This window comes from Cyprinodon tularosa, unplaced genomic scaffold, assembly GCF_016077235.1.
Source record: "Cyprinodon tularosa strain WSP-4 unplaced genomic scaffold, ASM1607723v1 ctg41, whole genome shotgun sequence".
NCBI classification, from domain to species: Eukaryota; Metazoa; Chordata; class Actinopteri; order Cyprinodontiformes; family Cyprinodontidae; genus Cyprinodon; species Cyprinodon tularosa.
In genome coordinates, this window is record NW_024039130.1 from 757264 (window position 1) to 782341 (window position 25078).

At 36.8% G+C, this 25078-nt stretch overlaps 2 protein-coding genes across 2 annotated transcripts; one reads left to right on the plus strand and one right to left on the minus strand.

The window, feature by feature from the left end:
- Positions 1–5915: 5915 nt before the first annotated feature.
- Positions 5916–15617, plus strand: slc1a5 (solute carrier family 1 member 5). Its single transcript, XM_038298574.1, has 8 exons — positions 5916–6587; positions 10849–10891; positions 11026–11085; positions 11195–11361; positions 11860–12093; positions 12237–12431; positions 12548–12682; positions 12964–15617. The coding sequence occupies exons 1-8, from the start codon at positions 6046–6048 to the stop codon at positions 13181–13183; spliced, it is 1596 nt and encodes a 531-aa protein (XP_038154502.1). The 5' UTR covers positions 5916–6045; the 3' UTR covers positions 13184–15617.
- Positions 15618–17542: 1925 nt separating this feature from the next.
- Positions 17543–23716, minus strand: LOC119792127 (fukutin related protein). The gene is made up of 2 exons (XM_038298610.1): positions 23335–23716; positions 17543–22162 (listed from the first exon to the last, which is right to left on the minus strand). Exon 2 carries the CDS (start codon positions 22048–22050, stop codon positions 20473–20475), a length of 1578 nt encoding a protein of 525 aa, XP_038154538.1. The 5' UTR covers positions 22051–22162; positions 23335–23716; the 3' UTR covers positions 17543–20472.
- Positions 23717–25078: the final 1362 nt, after the last annotated feature.

Below are 25078 nucleotides of genomic sequence, written 5' to 3' on the forward strand. Positions count from 1 at the left end.
CCAAATGATGATTTCATTTTTCAAAGGAAAAGAGCCATTCAAGCCTACTTCATCACATCATGAAGGTTCTATTTAGGCGAGGTTATTGTGCTACAGATTAGCAGTAATCACATCAGGTCTTTCTGTTGTGAGTATAATAAACCAAACTAAATGTGTTAATTCCCATTTAAGTCTTGATTCAACCTACAGATGCTGTGATGCATCCACATTGGCCTGCATTTTAGTTTTTGTAAATATAAAGCATGTATTTAATCAAAATTCACCATCATTTGAAAAGTGAATTTCATGTTTAATCTATACCTTTCTCTGGAATCAAACTTAAGAGGCTGTTTGAAACATAAGTGGTAACAAAGAGAGAAGGAATCTGTAAGTAATGAGGGTCTGTATCTGATTATTTTATGACCAGCCTTTCTTTCTCTCATCTGTTTATTAGCTATAAAAGAAGTTTGGTTATCTGGCATCCTGTTTTTCCTTGTCCCTGTTGCATTTGTTTCACGCTAGACATTTCTCTCTGTTTGATCAGAACAGTTACTTCATCAACTGAGCAATAAAGTCTTCACAGTAGGTCAGAGTGGGTGGCTTGTAATGATGAATGGCAACTTTTGAATGTTATCCTGATGAATGCTGATGTTTAGAACAGACTGGTCATAAATTTACACATCAAAGGCACAATTAACATACTTTGTACTTTTTAATGATTGATCAAAAATGAACTTGGTAATTAGACAGCCTTGGTTTAAAACATCTTGATAACACAAGGATTTGTTGTTAAAACATGTTTTTAGTCTATTTGAAGATTAATTAATTCTATTTCGTGAGCTGAACAAGAATACATATTAATATGCACTAAATAACATTAGACTGCAAGCTTATTTTGATATTGACACGTTTCTCCTTTTGTTGGCATTTGTTTTAAAGGGACATTTTTCAGCTTTCAAATCTGTTATAATGCTAATCCTTTATCAAAATCATCATCAAACTTGTAAGATATCAAATGCTAACAAATACTGCCTTCTTTTCGCCCAGAGGGAAGAACAGATCCGCTGTATCCGTCTTAGAATTGGCTATCCTGTGATTCATTGTGAGTCCAAGTAAGCTGGGAAAGCAGTTTAATATAATAGAAGTATGTGAATAATTTCATCTTAAATTATTGAAAATAGTTAATTTAAATGTTTTGTGTGTCAGGTATGCTGTGGATAATGTTTGGTTTATTTAAAGGTTTTATCTGTCCCTGTGTAAATGGGTTTGGCTGAAATTTAAGCACAGATTCCAGTATCGCTGCAGTCTTATATATGCAGCAAAGGTACTACTGCTGAAGCTCCTCAACCATGTAATTCACACACAGAACAGTAATAAGTAGTTCAGCATCCTTCTAGGATGGATGAGTCGTTAGGAGGAATCAGAAAACCTCATGAATTTGCCTCCGTAGAAGGCCCTCTATTAGCCTTGAAGCATATCCATTCGGATAGATGATCACCACCTTTCCGTTCCCTCCCATATTTTGCTTGAAACACAGAAGAACCTCAGCTTCTTCAAGAAATACAGTCTGCTCTGTCCTTCCTTGTAGACAGCTTCATAGTTGGTTTTCCCAAAAAGTCTCTTGTCCAGCTGGCACCACTCACCTTTGCATTGTATATAAGTTGCTCCCCATTCTTGAAAAATTCTACCAGAAACAAGCACTATTTAATAGATAAATAAACACTCTGTGGTACCAAACAAATATTTAATCATATATAAGCCTGTACTTGACTTTGGAAGGCTTAAAAAGCAGCATTATATATAACCTTTACATGCATAATCATGAACTTTAAAATAGTGTTCAGGCACATCTCATTTCCTTATATTTAGCTTCACAAGAACTAGAATTTCTTGCATATCTGGTTCTAACATTCAAATTTCTTAAGATGCTTGTCTTGAGCAATAGTCATCAGGATTGCATGACATTTTTGTTTGACTGCTGCTACAGCCTACTATGCTCTAGCCCATGGCTGCATCCAGGGAAGTCTGCTGATGGTGTGACACCTGGACTTCTCGGGGAATGTGCATCCAAGTTGGTCTTACCTCTGCAGACTATCTTCTGTTGGAGTCTTACATTAAACATGATGCCTAGTGCTGGATCTATTTTACAGTGTGCAGCAGGAGTCATGTCTCCTTTTCTAACACCTCTATTGCCAGGATGAGCATGGTTTTTGGCAGGAAGAAACATCAGCATCAGCGCCTGTAACAACTGATGAAGGGAACACTGGGACGATTGAGGCCTATAATAGTTGGGATTTTACTTGACTAGAAACTGCACTTGTCGATAAAAAACTAAAATACTTAAATCTCCAAAAATGACTAACATCTAAATTGGTAGACTATGTGAAGGAACATGGAAACTCTGAAGCAGCTGCAGTCATGTAATAGTCTGCTAGCTGAATAACCATTAGAAATGCAGGCCACTTATTTTGCATTTATCCAAGACTGTCCTGTAGAAAGCCACTTTTGGAAGACAACAGCAAACGTCCTGTTTATAGTGTGATTAATCATTTGGTTCACACAACGAAGAATTGAAAGAAGGTGACCTGCTCAGATAAGACCAAAATAAACACAGCAGATGCAAAAGGTTATTTTTTGAAGGCTGAACAAAAATCCCCACTAAAACGTGGTTTTGGCAAAATCATGTGGCATGGATGCTCTTTGGCATCAAGAGTCAAGTTTAGGGTTATGGATAAGATTGTGTAGCGGATGGTTTCAATCCAATCTTTAACTATTTTCCAAAGAATAATGGAAAAAAAATATATAACTGTGCAAACATTATACACTTTTCTTTAAAAAAGCTTAATAGTGATTGCAGAGAAAGTATTGACACAAGGTGGACTTAAATTGATTTTTTACAGACTATAATGTGAATAAAAATAAATTAAAATGATAAAAATTCAACCCCACACTTAGAAGAGATTATGCTGTACTGTAAGTCAACCTACATATCCATTACAATATGCACAGCCTGCCTTTTAATGGATTGTGATCTACTTTAGAAAAACTCAACCGGCTGGATAGTGCCTTAAAGGTTCAGCCTTAAAGGTTGTCCATTCTCACAGGATATCACACTGTTTCACAGAATCCCAGTGATTCTGAGCAATAATTTACACACAGGCAGAGGGAACAAAGGAAACCAGCTCGATATAACAGACTGACTGCTGAGAGGACAGCTCCCTACCAGCCTGGGTTCTGGTCCTGTGGGCTTTTTTTAGTGTTAAAGGTGCTTTTCCCACCAATTTCTACCAATGGGAGCTTTTTATAAAGAAAAAAAAGGGCTTGCATTGTTGTTTAAGTGTAAGGTAACTCCAGAGAGTCTTGGGTCAGAATGCATGGACATTTTTCAGATATCGGACTGTAGGCCTCTGTTTCCTAGACAATAAGTGTCTGTCTTGAGTTACAGTTGAAAACACATCTTGCCAAAGACTGCATGGTGGCAGCCAGGACACCTCCTTCTCAGAGAAACTTAACACCGTTACCTTACTGTCTCTTTCTCAGTCATTCAGTTTTGCTCATTGCTTTCATTCAGACCTTTTTTTTGAAATAGCATATAAGGGAAAATATCAGAATGAAAATAGTTACGCAATACATCTCTGCTGTTTTTTCATCACAGCACTGATTAGAAAAGAAACAGCACAGTGATACAGACACGTTAGGATAGTGGATAATATTATCGCTCTATGTGAATTTTTGGTGTATTACTTTGATGTTTTTCCGCACAAAGCAAATAAATATACACTTGTTTAATCGATTCTCCATAAAGAAGAAAATAAACACCCAAAGGACGGAGGTGACATCCAAATCCAGTGGCAGTGCAAAGCGGCAGAGAAATCCTCCACCTCTACCATGTCAGTGTGCCCTACTTTAACTGCCACTCTTATTAAAGAGAGAGGGGATTAGTCCTAATGGCTGCATTTTGAATGCAAAACACCCTTAAGCACCTATATTTATAATAAATTATAAGGTTAGAACATAATTTTGGAAAAAAAAAAAATTAAAATAAGTTCAGACATCAGATTTAGATGCAATATCTTTTCCAACTATAAGGTTGTCACGATTCTAACGTTTCAAACTAAATATAGCTACACAGCAAAATACTTGATACCATTTTCAATATGATGAGAATAAAAAATGGCTAAAGCACAAAAAACATATTTATTAACATGGGAACCTCCCGTTTTTCTATCTCAACATGAAACGTTCTTTCTCAACAGAATCAGAGATTCTATTAGTTAAATAAGTGTTCAAATAAATGTAAAATATATACGTAAAAAATAACACAATTTGATGTTTTGTTAGTTTGTTTAAGGTATTATTCTTTTAATGTGAAAATAATCTAAAATCACAACAATTGCAAAAATATGCAAACATTTATAATCGATACCATCCCAAATCAGTGATGTATCTGGATACAGTGTTTGAGTATTGATATTTTTGGGCCTTGATACCTTTGACAATACTACATCTTAGCGAGGTGCATTTTACAGAAGGATACACGGTCCTCTCAAATTGTCAAAAAAAAAAAAAACAGAACCGTTGTCCAGATAACATTACTTTGTAAAATATTTGGACCTCTTTTACTTTTATTACCACAATTATATTTACTTTATCAGGGTTTTATATCATAAATCAACAACAAGTAGCAAAAAAATAGAGCCCTAATATCTAGTCGATTTTAATCTGCTAGCATTGATTAAAACCAATGGTAACCAGTTTCCTTCTGGATTCAACCAATTGTTAGTTAGAAAAAGAAATGTAATTTAAGATTCTGATATATCATGGGCAAGGCAAGGCAAGGCACATTTTTTTGTATAGCACAATTCAGTACAAAGACAATACCAAGTGCTTTACATGAATAAAATATAGCAAAATAAAACAGCAAGTAGGAAAAAAATAAAATAAAACAAAAAATGCAGAAACAAAAAAGAACGTTAAAAACAGTTGGACTAGAGAAAATCATAAAGTTGAACTAATGATACATAGGGACATTTTAAATCAATCACGGAACTTTGATTAGGAGAAAGCCATTAGATGTCCACTTTAGTTTTCTACTAGTAAGAGATAAGTAATGAACTGCATTTTTTTCTTCAATTAACCAGAACTAAAGAAAGCGACGCCTGCCATGCTTAAGATGTGTTTTGAGTTTTTGTAGGACCTCCTGAATGAGTTGTGAATTGCTTTTAAACAGATTTTGGTGACACTCCTGAGGGTTCACTACTTTTACTGTATTTTCTATGTTTGTGGATAGCATTCATCAGAAATTTAATTATTTACAGTTCTTCTGGATACATTGAAACTATCAAATACATTTTGAAATTGGGCTAAGTTGGTTTAAATGGCATTTTGAAATCAAAATCCCCTCAGTAAAATGACTCCTAATTTGAACATTGATTTTGATATTTACTCAGTTTAAGTTTAATAGAAATATTTAAGGGAAAAAGAAAACTGTGAAGATTGAGCTACATTTCATGGTATGGTGTGCTCTCTCATAGCCTTGTACTTTAATTTCTAAGTGATACATTCTTTTTTTTGTAAGAAATCAAAACATTTCAAAAAGTATTTTTTCACTAAAGGTTCTTCTAAAAGAATTATATGTTCTTTAAAGGAAACTGTTTTGTAGTGCCACGTTTTATGCATGATGTAACAGCTGTGTGCTTAATAAAAGGTTAGTTTGTCTCCTTTCGGCCATAGAAGTATTAAATCTTTGTGACTTGATTGTTTTCAAACATTAAAACTGAATTCTTTGCGTGAATGTGAAACACAATAAGATGCCACATACGCCATGAAGTTTTATTTTAATGGGTGGAATTAAGCAGCCAACGCGAGTTTCCTTTTAGCTCACACCCATTCTTACGTAAAGGGGCGGTTTAAATGCCGGCTGAATGTGAGCCTTATATGTGCTTCGGAAGACAGGAACTGGTTTAGAAACCACGCTGTAGCTCGAGAGACTCCCGCCTCATTCAAAGACAATACTTTAGTTTGAACTTTAAAGTTGAGTCTTTGAGTTAAAGGACTTTGATCAACATGGCTGAGAAGATAGACTTGGAGGAAATCAAGGCATCCAACGGCGAGGCGCACCACGATGAGCCGCTGGCCAACGGGCTGCCCGGGCAGAGGAAGGGCTACCCGGAGCCGCTGTCCCAGCGCGTGAAGAGGATCGTCATGGCCAACCTGCTGGTGATCCTGACCGTTGCCGGGGTCCTGGTGGGGGTCTTTATCGGGCTCGGTGTGAGAAACGTGTCGCTGACCCAAACCCAGAAGATCTACATCGGCTTTCCTGGTGAGATCCTCATCCGGCTGCTGAAGATGATCATCATCCCCCTGGTGGTGTGCAGCTTGGTGTCCGGAGCGGCCAGCATCGACCCCAAAGCTCTGGGGAAGTTAGGCGGCTGGGCCATGCTGTTCTTCTTGGTGACCACCTTGTTGGCCTCATCCATCGGGGTGGTGATGGCTTTCATCATCAAGCCGGGAAACGTGGACGTGAGCGACGGAAAGGTGGTCAGTGAGATAACCGACGACGTCCCGGCTACCAAAGAAGTCATCGACTCCTTCCTAGACTTGATCAGGTAAGGTTTTGTGCGTAATTGTTTATGTGCGCCCCGCGCAAAGTTTCCTCAAAGGGAATAAACGTGGTTACTCTTACAGCCATTACGCACGCGCGCTCGCTCACCTGAATGCGCGCTGTAAGTACAACAAACGGTTGCATCAGCTTTTTTTTCTCTTCCTCTCGTCATTCGACTTCCCCAGACCAACTTTCCGCCTCCATGCATAATCAACTTACTGTACACTGGTCTCAGTATTTAAAAATGCTGGCTCCATGTGCCAATGATGCATTCCTAAACTATTCTATTGTTCTATTATAATATTGATGTAATAATTAATGATCACTTATGTGGCTTTTTTTATTTCCACGTGGAATGGCAGCATTCATTTTGAAGGACTTCCTGGTCATGAGTGGTATGCGCAATGCTAAAAATAAAATAAATGAATAGAATAGGCGAAAAAAAAACAAACAAAAAAACAAGTTTCTCCACCCTCTGTTCCAGTGATGTCAGAGGATTTCCGTTAACAGAAAACAGCCTCTCACCAAACCAGCCTGTAACACAGTAGTGTCTGGTTAGATTATATTTAGACTCAAGCTTGTGCCTCAGCAATAATCTGCACTCACATGTCTCTAATTTAATATGCCTGCTGGCTTATTGGCATTAAAATTAGGTTATTTTTCCTTTCTTTCTCTTTTTTAATATATTCAAAACCTTTTATTTGTATATCCATGTGTCATATTTATGTAGCATGTGTTGCTTCACTTGTAGGTGGAAAAAAGTGCCCAGAGAAAAGCAACAACTGAGTCAGAGTCTGCAGTGGCAACATCTTTTGACAATTTAATTTTAACCCATAGGGAGCTGTTACTTTACTTAAAATATCAAAGAGTCTATGGTTAAAATGTGCATCATCTAGAAACATTTAATGGGAAAAGATTTAAGAGAGGAAAAAGAAAAGCTTTTTTTACTTTTTAATATTCTTTTTAGTTATATAACAAGCTTATATGAGTTAATAAGTCATCTTCTTACTCTGGCCTCTAATTAAAAAGGACTTTTTCATCAATATACAATAAAAAGCAATTCCAGGGCCAGAAACCCACATCTAAAAAGACTCCTTAGATGTTTGATTATATCTTTTAATAGTGAGGTCAGAAATCATTCAGCTAAAAGCTTCCAGTAATAATGGATGGAAATCCCACATCTCCTAACTGCTCCTCCTCCTGCAGCACCAACCAACCTCCATAGGAGCTATTGTGTTTAAAATGCAAATCTAAAGCATAATATGTTATTTATTTACTGACATAATCCTTAAGGCTGCATGCAAATGAGCCTCTGATTAGCCTAACCTTTTCTGTTGTTAGACATGTGCTGGTAAAGGGATTCCGCGTATATATGAAAATGGGGCAGGGTGTCATTGTTTGAAAGAACAACAATGATGATTAAAGTTGCAGCAATGCTTTAGGCATGAAGAGTTCCCTGTACCTGAGTATTTATCAGAACATGTTGTAAAACCAGATGTGTGATTAGCAACATCATCTCCTGAAATTATCTTTTCTGCACCCTCAAATCAGGCACTCCCTCCTCTTTCTTTCTTTTCTTTTTTTTTTTGAGGGTTTTAAATGCCTGGAAACAATTAGAGAATCTGCCCTTTATTATTCTTTTTATAGAGGACTTTTAGTCCCAGATCAAACAAAAAGCCTGACAGAAGAAAACAGGAGGGGTTGCTGGGAAACAGGAAGCAATGAAGTAACTGTGAAATTTTACTCAAGAGATTTTATTTTTTATAATTAGAAAAAAATATGGGTCTCAACTCTAGCAGAACTAATTGTAAAATAAAACTGTTTCTGTAACCCACCATGTTTAGTTCTGATTAAAGTAACATATAAATGTAATTAACCCATAAAGGCTGCAGGTTAACTTTTTACTTTCATAAAAAGGAAGGATTACTAATACTTTTTTATAGGGCTGAAACAATTAATTGGATAAATTTTGATGAATCGATTAGCAAAATAATCGTCAACTAATTTAGTAATCAATTAATTGTTAACTGGAGTATAGACTCTAAAACATGCCTTTAGGTAACAGAGCAAACAACTTATAGCAGTAATTATACTAAAAATTGATAAAATATATTTTATATATTATATAACATTTTAATAAAAAAAAAAACCTTTTTCGTCCATCAATATATTTTATAGAGAAAGCCAGAAATGGAAAGATTTCAGTCTCACCTGGTTTAATGCTGCAAAAAATCTTCTTTAAAGAACGTTTTGCACTCAGATTATTAATTGAATAATAAAAAAATAATCAACAGAATAATTGATTAGCAAATTAATTGTTAGTTGCAACCCTAGTTTTTTGTGTATTATTATTATTATTATTATTATTATTATTATTATCAGTAGTAGTAGTAGTGGTTGTAGATAACTTGGGAAACAAGTTTCTTACTCGGCTGGCCTTCTGAGTGCGGCATGATTCCAGTTATCAGTTGTTTCATGTTAGAAAGGAAGTTTATCTTCCAACACATGAATGTTTCCACGTTATCCTTATCAGACAGTAGGTTTGTCATTAGAGGGCGCCCCATCTGCCTGCCTGTGTCTTGGTGCCTCTGTTTCTGGGGGGATCTGAGCTGTTGTCCCATGAAAGTCACTCTATTCATAAAACTGAACACATCACCAGGCCGGGCATCATTGGACTACTTTTAACAAGTTCACAGCCACTCCCATGCATCCGTGTTGACATTTCTTATCTCCAGTGTGCCCCTACATATAATGTACCAAAAACAAATAAAAAGAGCAAGCTTGTTTGTTTGGCATTCATCTGTATTAATGATCACCAACAATAACAGCTGTAAGGTTTATAAAGTCAAACATTTATTCTTCTCGTTGCCCTGGAGGAGGCAACAAAACTTATAACAAGACGTCAGACAAATTTAAGACACACCTTTGCAGCAACATGTGATGACTCTGTGTGTGTGAGTTCCAGTCACATTGGAATGACAATGACACCATTGTCATTTAACTCACAATTTACATAGCAATGTCCCATTTACTGTCTTAGCTAGGGGCACATTCTGTAACTGAGTTTAAATACAGCAGTCAGCTGAGGAGAACTTAAGGGGAACCAGGTATTCATGAGCCGAATCGAGTTTCACATTAATATTTAAATCAAAATAACGTCCAAAACAAGGAAGAGGAAGTAGAGCTTTTCAGGTGTGAGCTGCTGTATGCCTAAGTGAGAAAAGGGCAGTGAAACACATGCATTGGACACCATTTCTAATGTGTGGATCCTCTTCTTGGTGTCCAAAGCAAACTATAAAATTGCCTCTTAATATATTAGGGAATTAAAAAGTTATTTTATTTCAGAAATTAGGCAACAAACTGCTGTATTTCAGGGGTGTATTTCTTCAAGTTGTGTCACAGGAAACGTATAACTTAATAAAAAAGGACTATTCAATGCAAATTATTCTTTTATTTACACACAGTCTAACATAAGAATGAAATGCACTTTTCCTTCAGTGACAATAATATATAAAATCGACAAAAAAGCTTCTGCCAGTTTTTTTATCGAGGTAGTTTTGAATCTAAACGAAAATAAAGAGATTAAATGTTCCCATTTAACATCAAAGCGTGTTTTTAAACCATTATCTGTCTCCAGCTGCTTAATATGTGTTTTATAGCCAGAGCATGTTTGGATTTTTTGTTTTGTTTTATTGGATTAAACAAATAAGGTGAATGGAAAACAGGAGTAACGGTTAAATGTTTGACTAGATGAACGATAGTTTCATAAATCCAAGTATCATTCCATTTTCCCCGTTATTTGAAGCCTTCCTGTCTCATCTGCAGACATGGCAGACGGCTGCCTCATCACATGATGTTTGAGTCTGATGTTTCCAATGATTGGCTGATTAGTAGAAGCTTGTGAAGTTTATCCCTCATGTTCTAAATCATTTAACCGACTCCAAGGGAATCAAGTTCACAAGGTTTTGCAAATTCTTGGGAGATTTTGTTTGCAGTTTGTACCAACTAGTACCAAAAGCTTTTGCATACATTATGTCAGAGTTCTTACCTCCATGGCATTAAATAATAGGAGCACAGAAGGAGTAAAGAGGATTAATAGTTTAGTTCTTTGAGTCATTTTGAGCTGTCTGCATCACAAAGAATCCTCAGCTGACACAGATGATTAAGTGCCTAAATACTGAGCTTAGTTACCGTTTTTTTTTTTTTTCTGTGTGGATTTGTGAAAAGAGATAATTGATTGTGTTTTATTTTATATTATTTCACAGAAACATCTTCCCCTCCAATTTGGTGTCTGCTGCATTTCAGTCGGTAGGTGTTGAACTTTTAATCTGTGATTTATTTCCACAGTCTAGCTTACAGCCTTGCATAACAAAAAGTAGCTTGATAAGTGTTTCATGTGCTTCTGGGCGTTCTTAACTAATAAGCTGATTCTTTCCACCTAGTATGCAACAACCTACAAGCATTTAAAAGGCAATGAAACCATGAACATCACAGGGGAAAAGGTACGTTTTTTTTTTTTTTGCAGCAATGCTCTAAAGATTTTTTAAATGTTTTCTTTCTTCCTGCAATATAGATTTTTTTTTTGTTAAATTAAACTTTTACCTTTTTCAGGTTCCTGTTGGATCAGAGCAAGATGGCATGAACATCCTTGGACTGGTTGTCTTTGCGATTGTTTTTGGCGTGGCTCTGAGGAAGCTGGGTGAGGAAGGAGAGATCCTCATCCGGTTCTTTAACTCCTTTAATGAGGCCACCATGGTTCTGGTCTCTTGGATCATGTGGTAAGAAGATATAAACATCAAAGTTTGGTTGTTTTTGACTAAGAGAGCCCAACAAAAATGTCAAAATGTGAAGATGATGATACTGAATGGAAAATGTAAAATAAAATGTACAGTCCATTAGAAAACAACACACAGTTTGAACAACTTATAGGTTGTTTTTTTTAGAATCCTATAAAGTAATTCTGCTATAATAAAAATATTTAATTTTGAGGCTTAGATTTATGTACTTATTTGATCTCATTACACTTTGCCTTTTTTTTATGTACCCGGTAAATAGAAAGCAAGATTTACAAACAGTACAGAATCCAGGACGTTCCATTTCTTAAAGTTTAGAGTTTGCTTTCATAGTTTGGGTAAATCTAGTTGTCAGATGTTGTTTTTATTACAATGCATTGATAATAGGCTAAGTAAGGTTTATCAGTGAGCTACATTTCCTTTGTGCCCTGTTCCAGAAACCTGATCTACAGTATTGTCCTCTTTTTTCTCGTCTGGCTGCAGGTACGCCCCTCTCGGTATCATGTTCCTCGTCGCCGGTAAGATTGTGGAGATGGATGACGTTGGCAAGCTGTTTGCTAGCCTGGGAAAATATATCGCCTGCTGCATGATTGGGCATGCCATCCATGGCCTGCTGGTGCTACCAGGCATCTACTTCATCATTACAAGGAAGAACCCATACACCTTCCTGTGGGGCATATTAGCAGCCTTGGCTACGGCTTTCGGAACGAGCTCCAGGTATTTTTTTTTTTTTTTTTTTTCCTCTAACTCTCATCTGTTTGCTCAGTCGGGTTGTTAAATATCCAAAGACTGAGGCTCTCTTGTCTTTAAAGAACACACAGTCTCATTCACTCACCCCCTGCTCTGCTTCCTGACTTCAGCTCTGCCACTCTGCCTCTCATGATGAAGTGCGTGGAGGAGAAAAACGGCGTTTCCAAGCACATCAGCCGCTTCATCCTGCCCATCGGCGCCACCGTCAACATGGACGGAGCTGCGCTCTTCCAGTGTGTGGCGGCGGTTTTCATCGCCCAGCTGAACAACACCAGTCTCAACTTTATTCAAGTCATAACCATCCTGTATGTCCCCTTACACAGATCACTTAAAAACCATTTTGATATATTTGCAGCTCTGGCTTTGTAATAAATGCTTTGTACATCTTACAGTTTAGTGACATTTGTGCCTTCTGTTTTAGGGTCACAGCTACAGCGTCCAGCGTCGGAGCAGCAGGTATACCTGCAGGTGGTGTGCTGACCCTAGCTATTATCCTGGAAGCAATAGGACTACCTACCTCTGACATCTCTCTCATCCTGGCTGTTGACTGGCTTGTGTGAGTAAACAACCTGCATTCACCGTCTCGGAGAAGCATTTGTACCCCTTGAACCTGCATTTTATAACATTACATCCACAAACTTCAAAGAACTTTGTTTTATACAGCAGACCACAAATCAGGGCATAGGTTTGAGGTGAATGGTGCATGATATTTGGCTTTCAACATTGTTTTAGAAATACAAAAAGTGAAAAGTGTAACAAGTATATGTGCAAATCCATTTTGCACTTTTCAGATTGTTCCTGGCATTAAATCTTCTTGTCAATTTTGTCCCTCTTTAGTGACCGTACCTGCACGATTCTGAACGTGGAGGGTGACGCATTCGGAGCAGGACTCCTGCAGTTCTTCGTGGATAAAACTTCCAAACACGAAGGAGTAACGGAGCTCGGGGAGGTCAGGATAGAATCTGCTGCAATCCCGGAAAACTCGCCGCTCATCGATAAACGAGGCTTAGATGGTGCTAAAGCAGTCCTTTCTGCCGAGAAAGACTCAGCCATGTAATCTACCTGGAGACTTTTTTTCTTTCACAAACCTTCCGGCACACGGAAAGTTTAAACTCCCCCTTTCACCTCAAGAAAAGAGTCCAAGCAAAGAGGATGGACATGTGCACTACAATGCAAAACAATACTCTTGGACCTCAAACACTTTTCTGGAGGGGGGTTGTCCAGCTAAAATCAAAATAGAAACCATGATACACTCAGTGGGTTATTTAATTTTTTAGGGGGATATAACACTGCAGATGGTGCATTTATTCATGCTGGAAAATGAATATGAGGCTCTGCTGCTCTCGTATCCGTTGTGCATCATTGTTCTTCCGACCGAAACTGTCTTTTTATGTAAGGAAAAAAAGAGTCAATATTTGAACCTAAAATAGTTTCTATAGTTAATATGAAATATTTTAGATTGAAATATTTATTGTGCAATCAAATATTTTCCAAATGGGCTAAACATAAGTACAGCTTTTTTCACATTTCATCCAGTGGAACTACATGCATTCTGGATGGAGAGTTCTGTCGATTTGCATCAACGCAGGGTTGCTGAAGTGTAACTGTGCTGCGGATGCAGTCGTTTTCTTGTTTTTGTTGTTAAATCTTAAAGTGAGAGTCCTTAAGTCGTTTTAAATAGAGAAATGTGACCAACTGTTTGTGACCAACCCTTTTCCAGCTTATCTTTTTGTTTGGCAACACTTTAGAATTTTCAATTAAAATAAGACACTTTGATTAGAGATCACCTGCAAACTATGACATGCTACTGTAATCATTACCCAAACGGGGGGATTTGTGATGCTGTTTGTGTAGAGAAAGCAGCTTTTCTCCATGCTGCTGAAAGTAGAGCACACACAGCTGCTGATAAGAGTTAAGGATGTTCTTCATCATTTGTTTTGACTATCTTAAATCATTTTTTTTAACTGTATGGACATGGGAAAGTTTAATTGGTGGGCTAACTTGCCAAAAACGATTCCAGGCCAAATTTATTCATAGTATAGAGGGAAAAATGCACTTTCTTCTTTAGATTATGATGTTATTCCTGCAGAGTAACCAAAGGTACAATCTGTAACTATCTGCACTATTTCTCTTTTTTTAGATTGTTGGAATCATTCAATTGTACTGTAATGGGTTGCATTTACATTATTTTAGTAATATCTTCTCATTTGCAGAGAGGCAACGATCCAATAAAGCTTGATGAAGCTTGATGAAGCCCATGTTGCAAAAAAGTAGTCGATCCACTTGCCTTAAATCTTTCTGAAAATGGCCATGATGATATATAGTGAATTGTACAGATGTTTTTTTTTTTTTTTTGAGGGGGCTTGTTACTACATGTCCTATTTGTTTTTTTTTGTTTTTGTTTTTTACATGTTTAGCAATAAACCTGTAATTTTATTTCAAAGGACAGAATCTGTAATGTAAGAGCACAAGTGTTTTGACTCTAGATGGACTTTACCTTGTTATGTAGACAACACAGCCTAAGGTTTAAAATCTGCCTTTTCTTCAGGTAGTTTAAGACCAAAAATCTATGTCAGCCTAATGAAGAAAAAAAAATGACAGCTTCATATTTGGGGCTTGTATTTTCTGACCCCTGAGTTACACAATCTTTTTTATGTGGGTATTAATAGAGTGATGGACATTGCGTCATGCATAATGTATGGTATGCATACTGTGCCCGTTATGCAACTCTCGAGTTACCTTCAAATACAAACTTGTCTGTACATTTTTAAACTCGCAGCAAAACCAGATGTCTCTTCCAGTTAAGTTGAACACACAGTTAAAAGAATGTCTTATGGGATTTATGTTTTAAATATGTCCAGAAAGGAAACACCTCTGGTTGAAAGCTTTAGGCCTCTGCATGTATGTGTACGATCATTTGTTTTATCTATTATATATTTATTTTAAATCCATATCCAAAGGATTTTTCTGCCAATACGCTTTGACATGGCAGTAACTCCAAATCAGCGCTCCTCCTAAATAGACTGTAATCGATTTGTCATATTTTGTTTTGCTTGTTTCTGAAGTGCATGATGGTGAGGCTGAATGGCATGTGTGATTTAGACTTTGAAGAAGACATTTTGTTTGTTGAAAAAGTTTGACTTGTTTTTCCAACCCAATTATTTAATCTTTTCAGTGAAAATAACTATCAGGATTGATTTAATACAAAAACAACACATCTTTTGACTTCTGGATATACAGCAGACCTGAGGTCTCATCATTTCTCTTGTAAAGCCTCTTATATGTTAAAGAAATCTGATGAAATATGCGGGATGTTTTAATACAGTTTTACTGTTCTCTGTTAGGTTTTAATTTTATTTTAAAATGAAAACATGAAGGTTTCTTCAATCAATTTGTTTGTGGCAGCAAGTTTATTATAAGACTATTAAGAAATAAATTGTACTGGGAGATGGCGGTCATTTGGTATAAACAGTAAAATATTCTTTCTTATATTTCTTGTGTCTGTTCTTTTATTTTAAAAGTATTTTTTTTTTTTTTTAGTTTTGAACAGTACTTAAAATTACTATTTATAAGTTCCATATGCTAAGCAGTACCTGGACAATAAATGTGGTATGATTTACATCTATTTAAAAAAAAAACATCTCTTTGCAGCCTTTAATAGATGTAAACTCCTGAAGCATAGATGCAAACCAACATAGAAAATAGAGTAAGACTCAACCAAAGGGTTGGAATAACTGTTTCCTTAGCAATTAAGAGACAAATTGTCAATTAAATAATTTCTCCTTAGCCAGGTGAAAACATCCAAGTTCCATAGTTGGCTTTAGCAGCCCTTATCTACTCCTGAAGGGGATACAACAGAATTTCTCATCAGCCTTAGCCTTTTCGAAGCAATTTAAGTTGGTTTAAAACGCTGAAACATACTTACAAACATGTTAAATGTTCAAAAAAACAAAGAATACTCTTTCAAGTCAGTTTGCTAGATAGCTCACCTTGAAGTCAGTCTGCTTTAAGGCTTCAAGAAACTGAAAGAAACCAAAGAGCTTCATGTCAGATACTACATGTCTCATTTAGCACATTAAAGGTTAAAGTTCATGACCAGTGCTGTCATGAACTCTAACCTTTATTTAATTGGAAAGCATCTCCAGAATAAAATATCCAACAGGGAGATTGCTTCGGTTTGCAAAGTTGCATCAGTTTGTTGCTTTTTTTATTCTTTATATAAATTTTTATCAACTTTTACTCAAACTAGCAAGAAATTTAATGGCAACATTAAAATCAGTCTGTATCTGTAGCAATCTCTCTGCTTTATATAGATTTCCCATAAAATAATTACATCAATGATTCAAAACAAGGAGCAGGGAGAGCAGCATGAGAACATTTAACTTTGTGTTTTCTTATTTTTATCAGGCACATACTATGCGAAAAACAACTTTTTAAAAACAACCAATTCTACTTGGCTTTATCAAATATCTTTGGTCCTTCTTTGCCCTTAACAGTTTGCAGCATATCAGATTTCAATCGCTGAGAGAAAAAAACAAAAAGGTTGTAATAGTTTTCAACCACCTATTTTTAAATAAATACACTTTAGTCTTTTGAAAAATAAAAAATACAATTTAAGTTCCCCAGATCCCCTGATTTGTTATCAAATGGCCGAAAAGTATTACATTCTATTTTTGAGAGAAAAATCTTTTGGTTTCCCTTATGTCAAAAAGTCTTCTGAATCTAAACCCTGATAAACATCATAGTATTTAAAGCATTTAATCAAATGTTTATTAAAGACATGCTGTAAAAACTTTAGTGCTGAATCACTAAAACTATTAAAACCAATTCACACCCTCAGTCAAGTGTAAAACACAGCCATGTATTTAGGAGGAATGTAAACACACATCTCTAGGAACTCTATGTCGAAGATATCGCTCTCTACATGGGAGAGTTGTCATCTCAGCAGACTGATTTGTAACCCTAACTACATGTTGTTCCTGTAAAGTTACATTCCTGTTTTGAGATCATAAACAACCTCCAATATTTCTTAGTGCACTGTGCCATCTAGTGCTCATAAAGAAGCACGGAGGTCCTATGTTTATGAAACATTTGCGCACAGTCCTCAAAATACGACCAAGTGAGTTTGATTGACTTGAAATTTAAAGGTTCTTTTCAAATACTCTGTTGAACCAAAGTATTGCAACCAATGTGAGCTCAAGTGACAATTGATTTCTTTATCCTTTTAAAGTAATGCTTTATTTATTACAGGTTGCAAAATCTTGCAATGCAGGGGAGCTTTTTACCCAACAAACTGAAGCAAACTGACCATATCGGCTGAAAGCCAAGAAGCACCCATGTGGTTTTACCAAAGATATTCATTTACATTCCTGAAGCAGACCCTAAATATCCAAAGACATGAAAAGATTCAACAAGATGCAGAAAAAAATAAAATTTAATGACAAAACCAGACATATGACTTGTATGCAATTCCTTGCAAAGTACCTGTACCTATAAAAAAACATCTTAAAATGAAACTGACCAACAAAAAACGGCGCTAATTTGTTAAATAGAAAGAAAATTAAATTTTTAGCTCAACCATATTCATATGTAAGAATATTCAGAGCTAAAGCGTCAATAGTAACATCAGCGTTATATTCAATTTAATTGAGATTCAGCTATTTGAACAGCAGTAAAGATTCACGCTAAATTTGTAAAGTTGTTTTAGATTGACAATAGCAGAATGAGTACAACTAAACATCATCCTTTCATTATTTATTAGAAAAAACAGAAACCTAAGCATTATTTTGCTTCCTCTTTAAAAAATTACTGTCTATTAATATTTAATCATAAAATACAGTTGTAGCTGCAACTGTTGAGGGGTATGCATACATTTGCAAGGCACTGTATGGTTACGAACATGTGCATTATGCAATCTATTCTACCGGTGAATCAAGCTTGCTCTCAGTGAACCTAAAAATTGCATTTATTTAAGGAAAACTTAAATAAAAAAAACGTAAACAAACTCCGTAAATGGTACATGCAAGTTCACCTTCATGTAAAGTTTACAAATATCTACATTTTAAAGAAAATACCTTCATATGCAGCTTTTATTATTCAAAATGTATGATGCTCTGAATTTAAGATAGTCAAGCTTTTATTCTTTAATTTTAAACAAGATTGTTACACAAAACAAACTTAAAAAAAAAAAAAAACCGTGCATGGAACAACAATACACCAAGAATGCAGAATTAAGCATAGCTTAAAAAATAAAAAAGTTATATTATCCTGTCAATTGAAAAGTAACTGTAAGATACAGAAAAGGCCAAAAACATAAACAAAACAGGGTAACTGAGAGACAGATTGCAGATTTTTTTTTTTATATATATTAATAATTTCTGCTTTCTTTGTGACTATTTCAGTCTGGTTGATTCTAATATTAGCCAGCTTCACCCTTGAAACGTGACTTATTTGTTTTTTTTCTCTTTCAAGTTTGTAACTAGATTACATCGACCTGCTCTAACAATCATTTATAGGATGTGCAATACCAAAAACAAATGTGTTCACTGTGGAATGCAGAATTAACAAAACTGTCACAAATTGTAGCTGGATGGACAATTTTGAATAAAGGAACATAAAGAGGAAAATGCAACTTAATAAGTATGAGTATTTCAACAACTTTCGATAATAATATAGGCATAGTTATGCAATGTTACAGCCCTACCCTGGTACTATTATTCTATTCCCTCAAAATGTTCTATGTAAGACTCCATAATATAATGTTTAGTTTGTGTTTAAGGTTTAATTTTCTTGTAAATGTATTCCAATGTATGAGAGAAATGTGAAAGGGGAGAGAATGCTAGAATAATAACACACAAGAAAGACACAGTGGGGAAAATTAAGGCCAAATAAGTTGAAGTGTAACTCACTCCATATAAATACAGCCCTGATAAATTTAGAAAAACACCACCGACAGTGATGAAAGTCTCTAAGTTGCAAGGCTAATTACTGAGATCAGGAGCTGGGGTTTAGAAAGGGTCATGGATGAAATTTAAGTTCAGAAGTGGGAGGGATGCAAGTATTTTTTAATATAACTAACTTCTGCGTTTTTACCATCCAATCACAGACCCGATTCAGCGGCGCATCAGATGTTTGTGACGTGAGCTCAGGAGTGACAGCAAATCAAACAAGAAAAGACGGTGAGCCAATCAGGAGCTTACTGGCTGTCTAAACTCAGGGAAGCGGGCTTCAGTTTTCCGATTGGTCCTAGTGCTCGACATTTGTCTGTGTACTGTAGTGTGACATTGTTTTGGGACAGTAAAAAAGTGCAGGCGACCACCGGGGACATGTCAACTGTGCGGTGTGGTCAGGACGGAAGAAAGTGGCAGCTAGCTTAGCTAGCCTTATTAAAGCATGGACAGCAAGCAGACTGACACTGGAAATTACGTCATGGACAAACCTTTGGAGGTGGAGGATTTTTTTAACCTCCTTGACGCCAGAGGTTGAGGAAGGCTTTGCGGAGCCTTATTGGCTGCTAGCTTTATGTTGCTCTCTAAAGGCTGGTTTATGTCGACCATCAACATTTTACATGGAAACGAGATGCGCTGAATGTTGCAGACACGGTGTTGGTGACATTTTATACTCAGGGTGGCTTTTCCCGACTGTACCCAACTTTCTGGCCGGTTCTAGAGGGGCCAGTATAGTGGACGGACCTCAGGCTTACAACATCACACAAGATATGGAAGTAGAAATTTTTTTTTTCAAACACTTCAACTCCTCTTCTTGTCATCGAAGAGTAACAGTCTTATTTGTTCAAGAGATGTTACCAGCATGTAATGTTTGAACCAACAGGAAAATTCAACTGCAATGTTGTTCAACCCAACGAGGGCAGCACTAAAAGGACTTTAAAACAAATACCACAGAACTGAGATCATTGGGTGCATTAAATTTCAAAACCTGCAGGTAATCACAACTTTTACCATAAAGAGCTTTAACATTTAAAAAAAAATTTACCTTCACAGCCATTACATTAATGCTATACAATACACTTAGTCAACTATACAGCGAACCAGTTAATGATTGTTAATTGTGTCCGGACTAGTAGCCTTTTTAAGGGTGTGCATCTCTTAAAGAACAGATATAACATTCAAACTTTAAGTTATTTTACAATTAAATCTGACATTACAAAACCTAGAGCAGCTTCGAATACAATATTGGCAGCTTGTAATGCTAGTTACACTCAAACCGTTATAGCTATGACCTTGCTAAAATCACATCATTCAAAGAAAACTTTTTGAGGTATTTTTTTTCAGTAAACAAATAAATACAGTGCAACATATAAAAGAGTCTTAGAGCCCCAACTGTCGCTCATAATTTGCTTCTATCCAGTCTTTTTTTCATGGGATTGGGATATTGGGGATTCTCAATCACACCCTCTCCGAACTTTAGCTCCAAAAAGGCCCTTTGGTTGTTGGGGCCATAAGCCGTGATGCCAGCAAAGGGCATGGGCACCAGAGGCTGCAGGAAGTGTTCTGGGAACTCTACGTCTTGTTTGTGCTCTGTCCAAGTATCTTTAGTCATGACGCTGTTGCGTGAGTAGAAAGGCCACAGGTCCACATGCAGGTGGTTCGCCTCACTGTACTGAACTCTGTAAAAGTCACCCTCCACAGCCCGCTCCCATACATAGCCATTAGCATCTACCAGAGAGCCTGAGTCCAGGTTCTTCAGGTGGTCACAGTTGGGCACGTCCTCCAAATAGATACCCAGGTCCACATCATAATCCCAAGGGATGATATCTTGATGGCGGACAGCGCCAAGAAGAGAACCGCCCTCTAGCCAGTAACGCACGCCGGAGCTCTCCAGGACATTGATGACATATTTGGTTGTTTCTCTCAGCGCTCGCAGACAGCACGGAGGAGTCCAGCGGTCCAAATACAGGTAGTCTGGAGTGTCATCCTGCACAGTGCCAAAGCAGCGAGGAGTCTCTTTGGTGCAGCCAAACCACTGCTCCTTTCCCTCGGGAAGCAGGAGACGCTTCAAACCAAAGTTTCTCATGAGCCTTCCTGTAGCTTCCTTCAGTATAGTGTCGGCCTTCCACTGATTATGAGCAGAGTTGAAAAGTGGCCGGTGGTTTGCAGAGAAACAAGGGCTCTCTAGCAGCTTGACCTTCCAGCCCCTCAAAGTAGTCTGAACAAAGAGGGCAGGAAAGAGGGGACGCCCCAGGGGGACTGACAGGTTAAAAAGGTCCTCTGTTCGAATCAGGACTACCGCATCTCCTTGTAAAGCTGTGCACACACTCCCACTGCTCCCTGAGGCGGCCGGTGAGTAGGTGGCAGTCCACTCTTTGAGATTCACACGCAGATGAAGACACTGCACTGCAGATCGCGCTAATACAGGCACAGCTACCAACCTCACAGGTCCTCCCCCTTCACCTTCCAACTCTTTAATAAGTCTCTCAAAAATTCTTGGTTGCTCCAGCTCCACTCCATCAGGCACCAACAGCACAAACTCTGTCTGAACGTGAAACTCCGGCCTATGAGCCTGGGGAGGCTGTTCGGGGCTGGGAGAGAGAACCAAAAGCCGTGCACCCTCTGGAAGCACAAGGGGCGGGTATGGAAACGTGTCAGCCACAGCCAGAAAGGGAAGCTCTGGACGTTGACGGAGGAAGGAACTGGCTACATCCCCAACATAATTCTCAAAGTTTTCAAATTCCCGAAGAAGAACAGTCACTCGTGGCCCCCTGCCATGTCCCTCGGCAGCCATTCCTCCATGCTCACCTAAGGCACCGCCAAAAGGGGAAGCCGGCCGCACAGCTCTCCTTGAACCCCTCCCGAGCTCCTTCCTTTTCTCCATCATCTGCTGCTGGGCTCGAGAAACATAATATAGTATGAGGAGGTTGAGGATGATGGCACCCGTTAACAGACCTTGGCACAAACTGATCCGCATGGCAAATGATAATCTTCAGAGTTTCTTTGGGGGAGAATTTAACTCTCAATGAAAGCATTCAAGGGTAGGTGTTCTTTATGTGTCTGGCAGATAATACAGATTTGGAGACAAACTGAAAGAAGAAATAGACAAAACCATTATAAAAACCATATACAAGCATCTGTATGGGAAGAAATGGATTAGATCAGAGGTCTTCAACGCGGAGGTACTACATGGAGATTGCAAAAGTTTTGGTTGATTAGAGTGTTTTTTATATCCCTCTGTTATTTTTGAAATGTCTTTAAATCCACATTAACATGAATTCAACACACTGTATTAAACAGATAAATGGAGGCAGAAGATCTTTCAGTCACCAATGCACACATTCAGCGACACACAGGAGCTCTTTCAGGCTGGGCACCGTTTCATTCACAACACCTGTCCCATCAAGGAATCAGAATCAGAAATACTTTAATAATCCCAGGAAGAAATTACTTTCTTTACATTACTCCATCTGTAATTGAGTGACTATAGCACCAATTTGATATAACACAATTTCATACTATATATATATATATATATATATATATATATATATATATATATATATATATATATATATATAGGACATGATCTAATGATCTAATGATCTATTCCTAATTTACAGGAAATATCAAAGATTAAATAGAGAGCACTTAACAAAAATGTCACAATCTTTAATTCCAGAGGGAAATCTGTAATTTCGCTCTGGGATTATTAAAGTATGTCTGATTCTGAATCTATGTCTAAAAAGGGGAGCAAAAGATCTGATTAATAATAAATAAATAAAATAGTAACACAATTCACACTAAGTCCTTTTTAATCTAGGTTAATATTTTACAACATTTTAACACAGAAGTCAGAAGGAATACATTGTTTATTGGTGGTTATGTGGTTCACCAGTAATAACCAATACATCCGTTTATCATTTCCTTGTTATAGCCCAGTTACATTGTTATCATTACAAAAATGTGCAATCATTTTTATTTTATCTCTATGAAATTGTTCCTGTTTACCAGCGGTTTTAATTGACACAGGCTGCAACAGAAACAGTAACACAGATGACATCCCAAAAAAGCTCTTTTCATTTAAAGTGATTTAAATACTTTAAGCCTTTATGCACTTACTTCACTAAACTCCTCATGCAACAGAAAAGCACTATTTCTTAATTATAAAATTCATATTCGTTAAAGGAGGAGCCTTTTTTTGTAGAATATCGGCATATGACTATTAGATCAAATGAAATTAACTATCAGCACCACTCACCTTTCTTTGAATGTATATTGTTAGACTATAAGGCATTTCTCTCAGGAATCTAGGAAAATAATAACATCCATTCGTAATCCAAAATGCCCGAATGTCTAAAGCAGGCGGATGATTTTCTATCATATTAGCCATTGTGTTTTCAGCCAGACAGCAGAGCTGCCTCAATGTGTATCAGCAAAGAAAAAGACAAATTTAAATTATTGACTAAACTTTGTACTAAACTGTGTACTGAAATCAGTCATAAATACGACAAGTGAAAAAAATAACGTTTCTGGGGTATTCAGTTAATTAAAGCTAAATATTTCCATTGAGGAAACCTTGCCATTCGACTTTAGCTTCTATGCTAGCAAACCTTTAGCATTCGTCGCTCAGAGCAACAAAACCATTTCCGGCCTCTAGCCTTCGAAAATAAAAGCACCACCAAAATTACCTTTTCTTCTTCTTCTTTGTTAGATTGGCGGACTGCAAAAAACTTTTAGGTGTATATCGCCACCTACTGTACATAACTGTGTAGCTCTATAGTTCCACCTACTATATTCTATTTTTTATTTATTTTTGTGTTATGTAAAAAAAAAATAAAAAATAATAATGCTTTATTAATAACCATTAATTTTTCTCCCTATCTCCATCTGTCCCTAAAATTCCTTTAATACTCCATTCTCTCCCTTTTTCCATAATTACGCTCCTCATCCTCTCTCTTTTAGTTGCATATGAAATGCAATCCATCAAAACATGATCCACATTTTCTTTTCTTTCACAACCCTCCCATAAATTATTATTTCTCTTCCCTAGTACAAACAAAAACTCATTCAAGTAGTTTTGTCCAGTTCTTAATCTAATATAAATTATCTCTCCCCTTCTGGTTCTTTCTCCATAATTTTTAACAATTACAGATTTTTTAACCATATATATAATCTTCTTAAAATTACCTTTTACATCTCTTCATCTTATTTCTATTTTACTGTGTTTTCACATAAACAAATTGGTTTATCATGGAAAAAGTACTTTACGTGAGTGTTTATTTTGGATGAGGGTTTCTTTCTTAGTTTTTCATTTGCAAAACTGAGAAAGAAACATAGACATTTGCACAAAATGCATTAAAATAAATCAATACATGGATATGCCCAAATGTTCTCCTCAAAACAAAATGATTAATGCTCAGAAATTGAGTGTAGCTCCTTATGAACTCAAGTCCGAACCTACAGAGGCACATAATAATAGTAACAAAGTTGGCCTTCTATCACCTAAACACAACACCAGAATTAAAGGACTAAATATCAGCCTACTTGAAACTACTTGGTGTGTTCTTCTTAGTAGAATTGGTTACTGCTATAAGGACATCTGCAGTTCATCCAGAATACTGCTGCCAACGTCCTCACTAAATTTAAGATAGTGGAGCACATAACCTGAGCTCTTAAGTTTTTTAGAATGCTCTTCTTATCTCAGAGAATATGCTTTAAAATACATCTGTATCGGTCTATTAATCCTCTAATGGCTTAGCATCAAAATGCATTACATACTTTGTTTAATTGCAACCTCCCAGACCTCTCAGGTCTTCTCACAGAAATCTACTCCCATACTCAGAACCAGAATCAGGAGAAGAGGCTTTTAGTTCTTATGCTCCACTATCCTGGAAAGAATTCCCAGCACACTGTAAAAGGGCTGAACCCTAACGGAAAGTACCTATTTGTTTAGAGAAGCCTATGACTTTTCTATCGAAACATAATTAGTTATGATTTCTGTC

Coding starts and splice junctions, on each gene's coding strand:
- slc1a5 (XM_038298574.1), top strand. CDS start 6,046: ATGGCTGAGAAGATAGACTTGGAGGAAATCAAGGCATCCAACGGCGAG. Junction 6,588..10,848: donor TCCTTCCTAGACTTGATCAG/GTAAGGTTTTGT, acceptor ATTATTTCACAG/AAACATCTTCCCCTCCAATT. Junction 12,094..12,236: donor GCTTTCGGAACGAGCTCCAG/GTATTTTTTTTT, acceptor TCCTGACTTCAG/CTCTGCCACTCTGCCTCTCA.
- LOC119792127 (XM_038298610.1), bottom strand. CDS start 22,050: ATGCGGATCAGTTTGTGCCAAGGTCTGTTAACGGGTGCCATCATCCTC.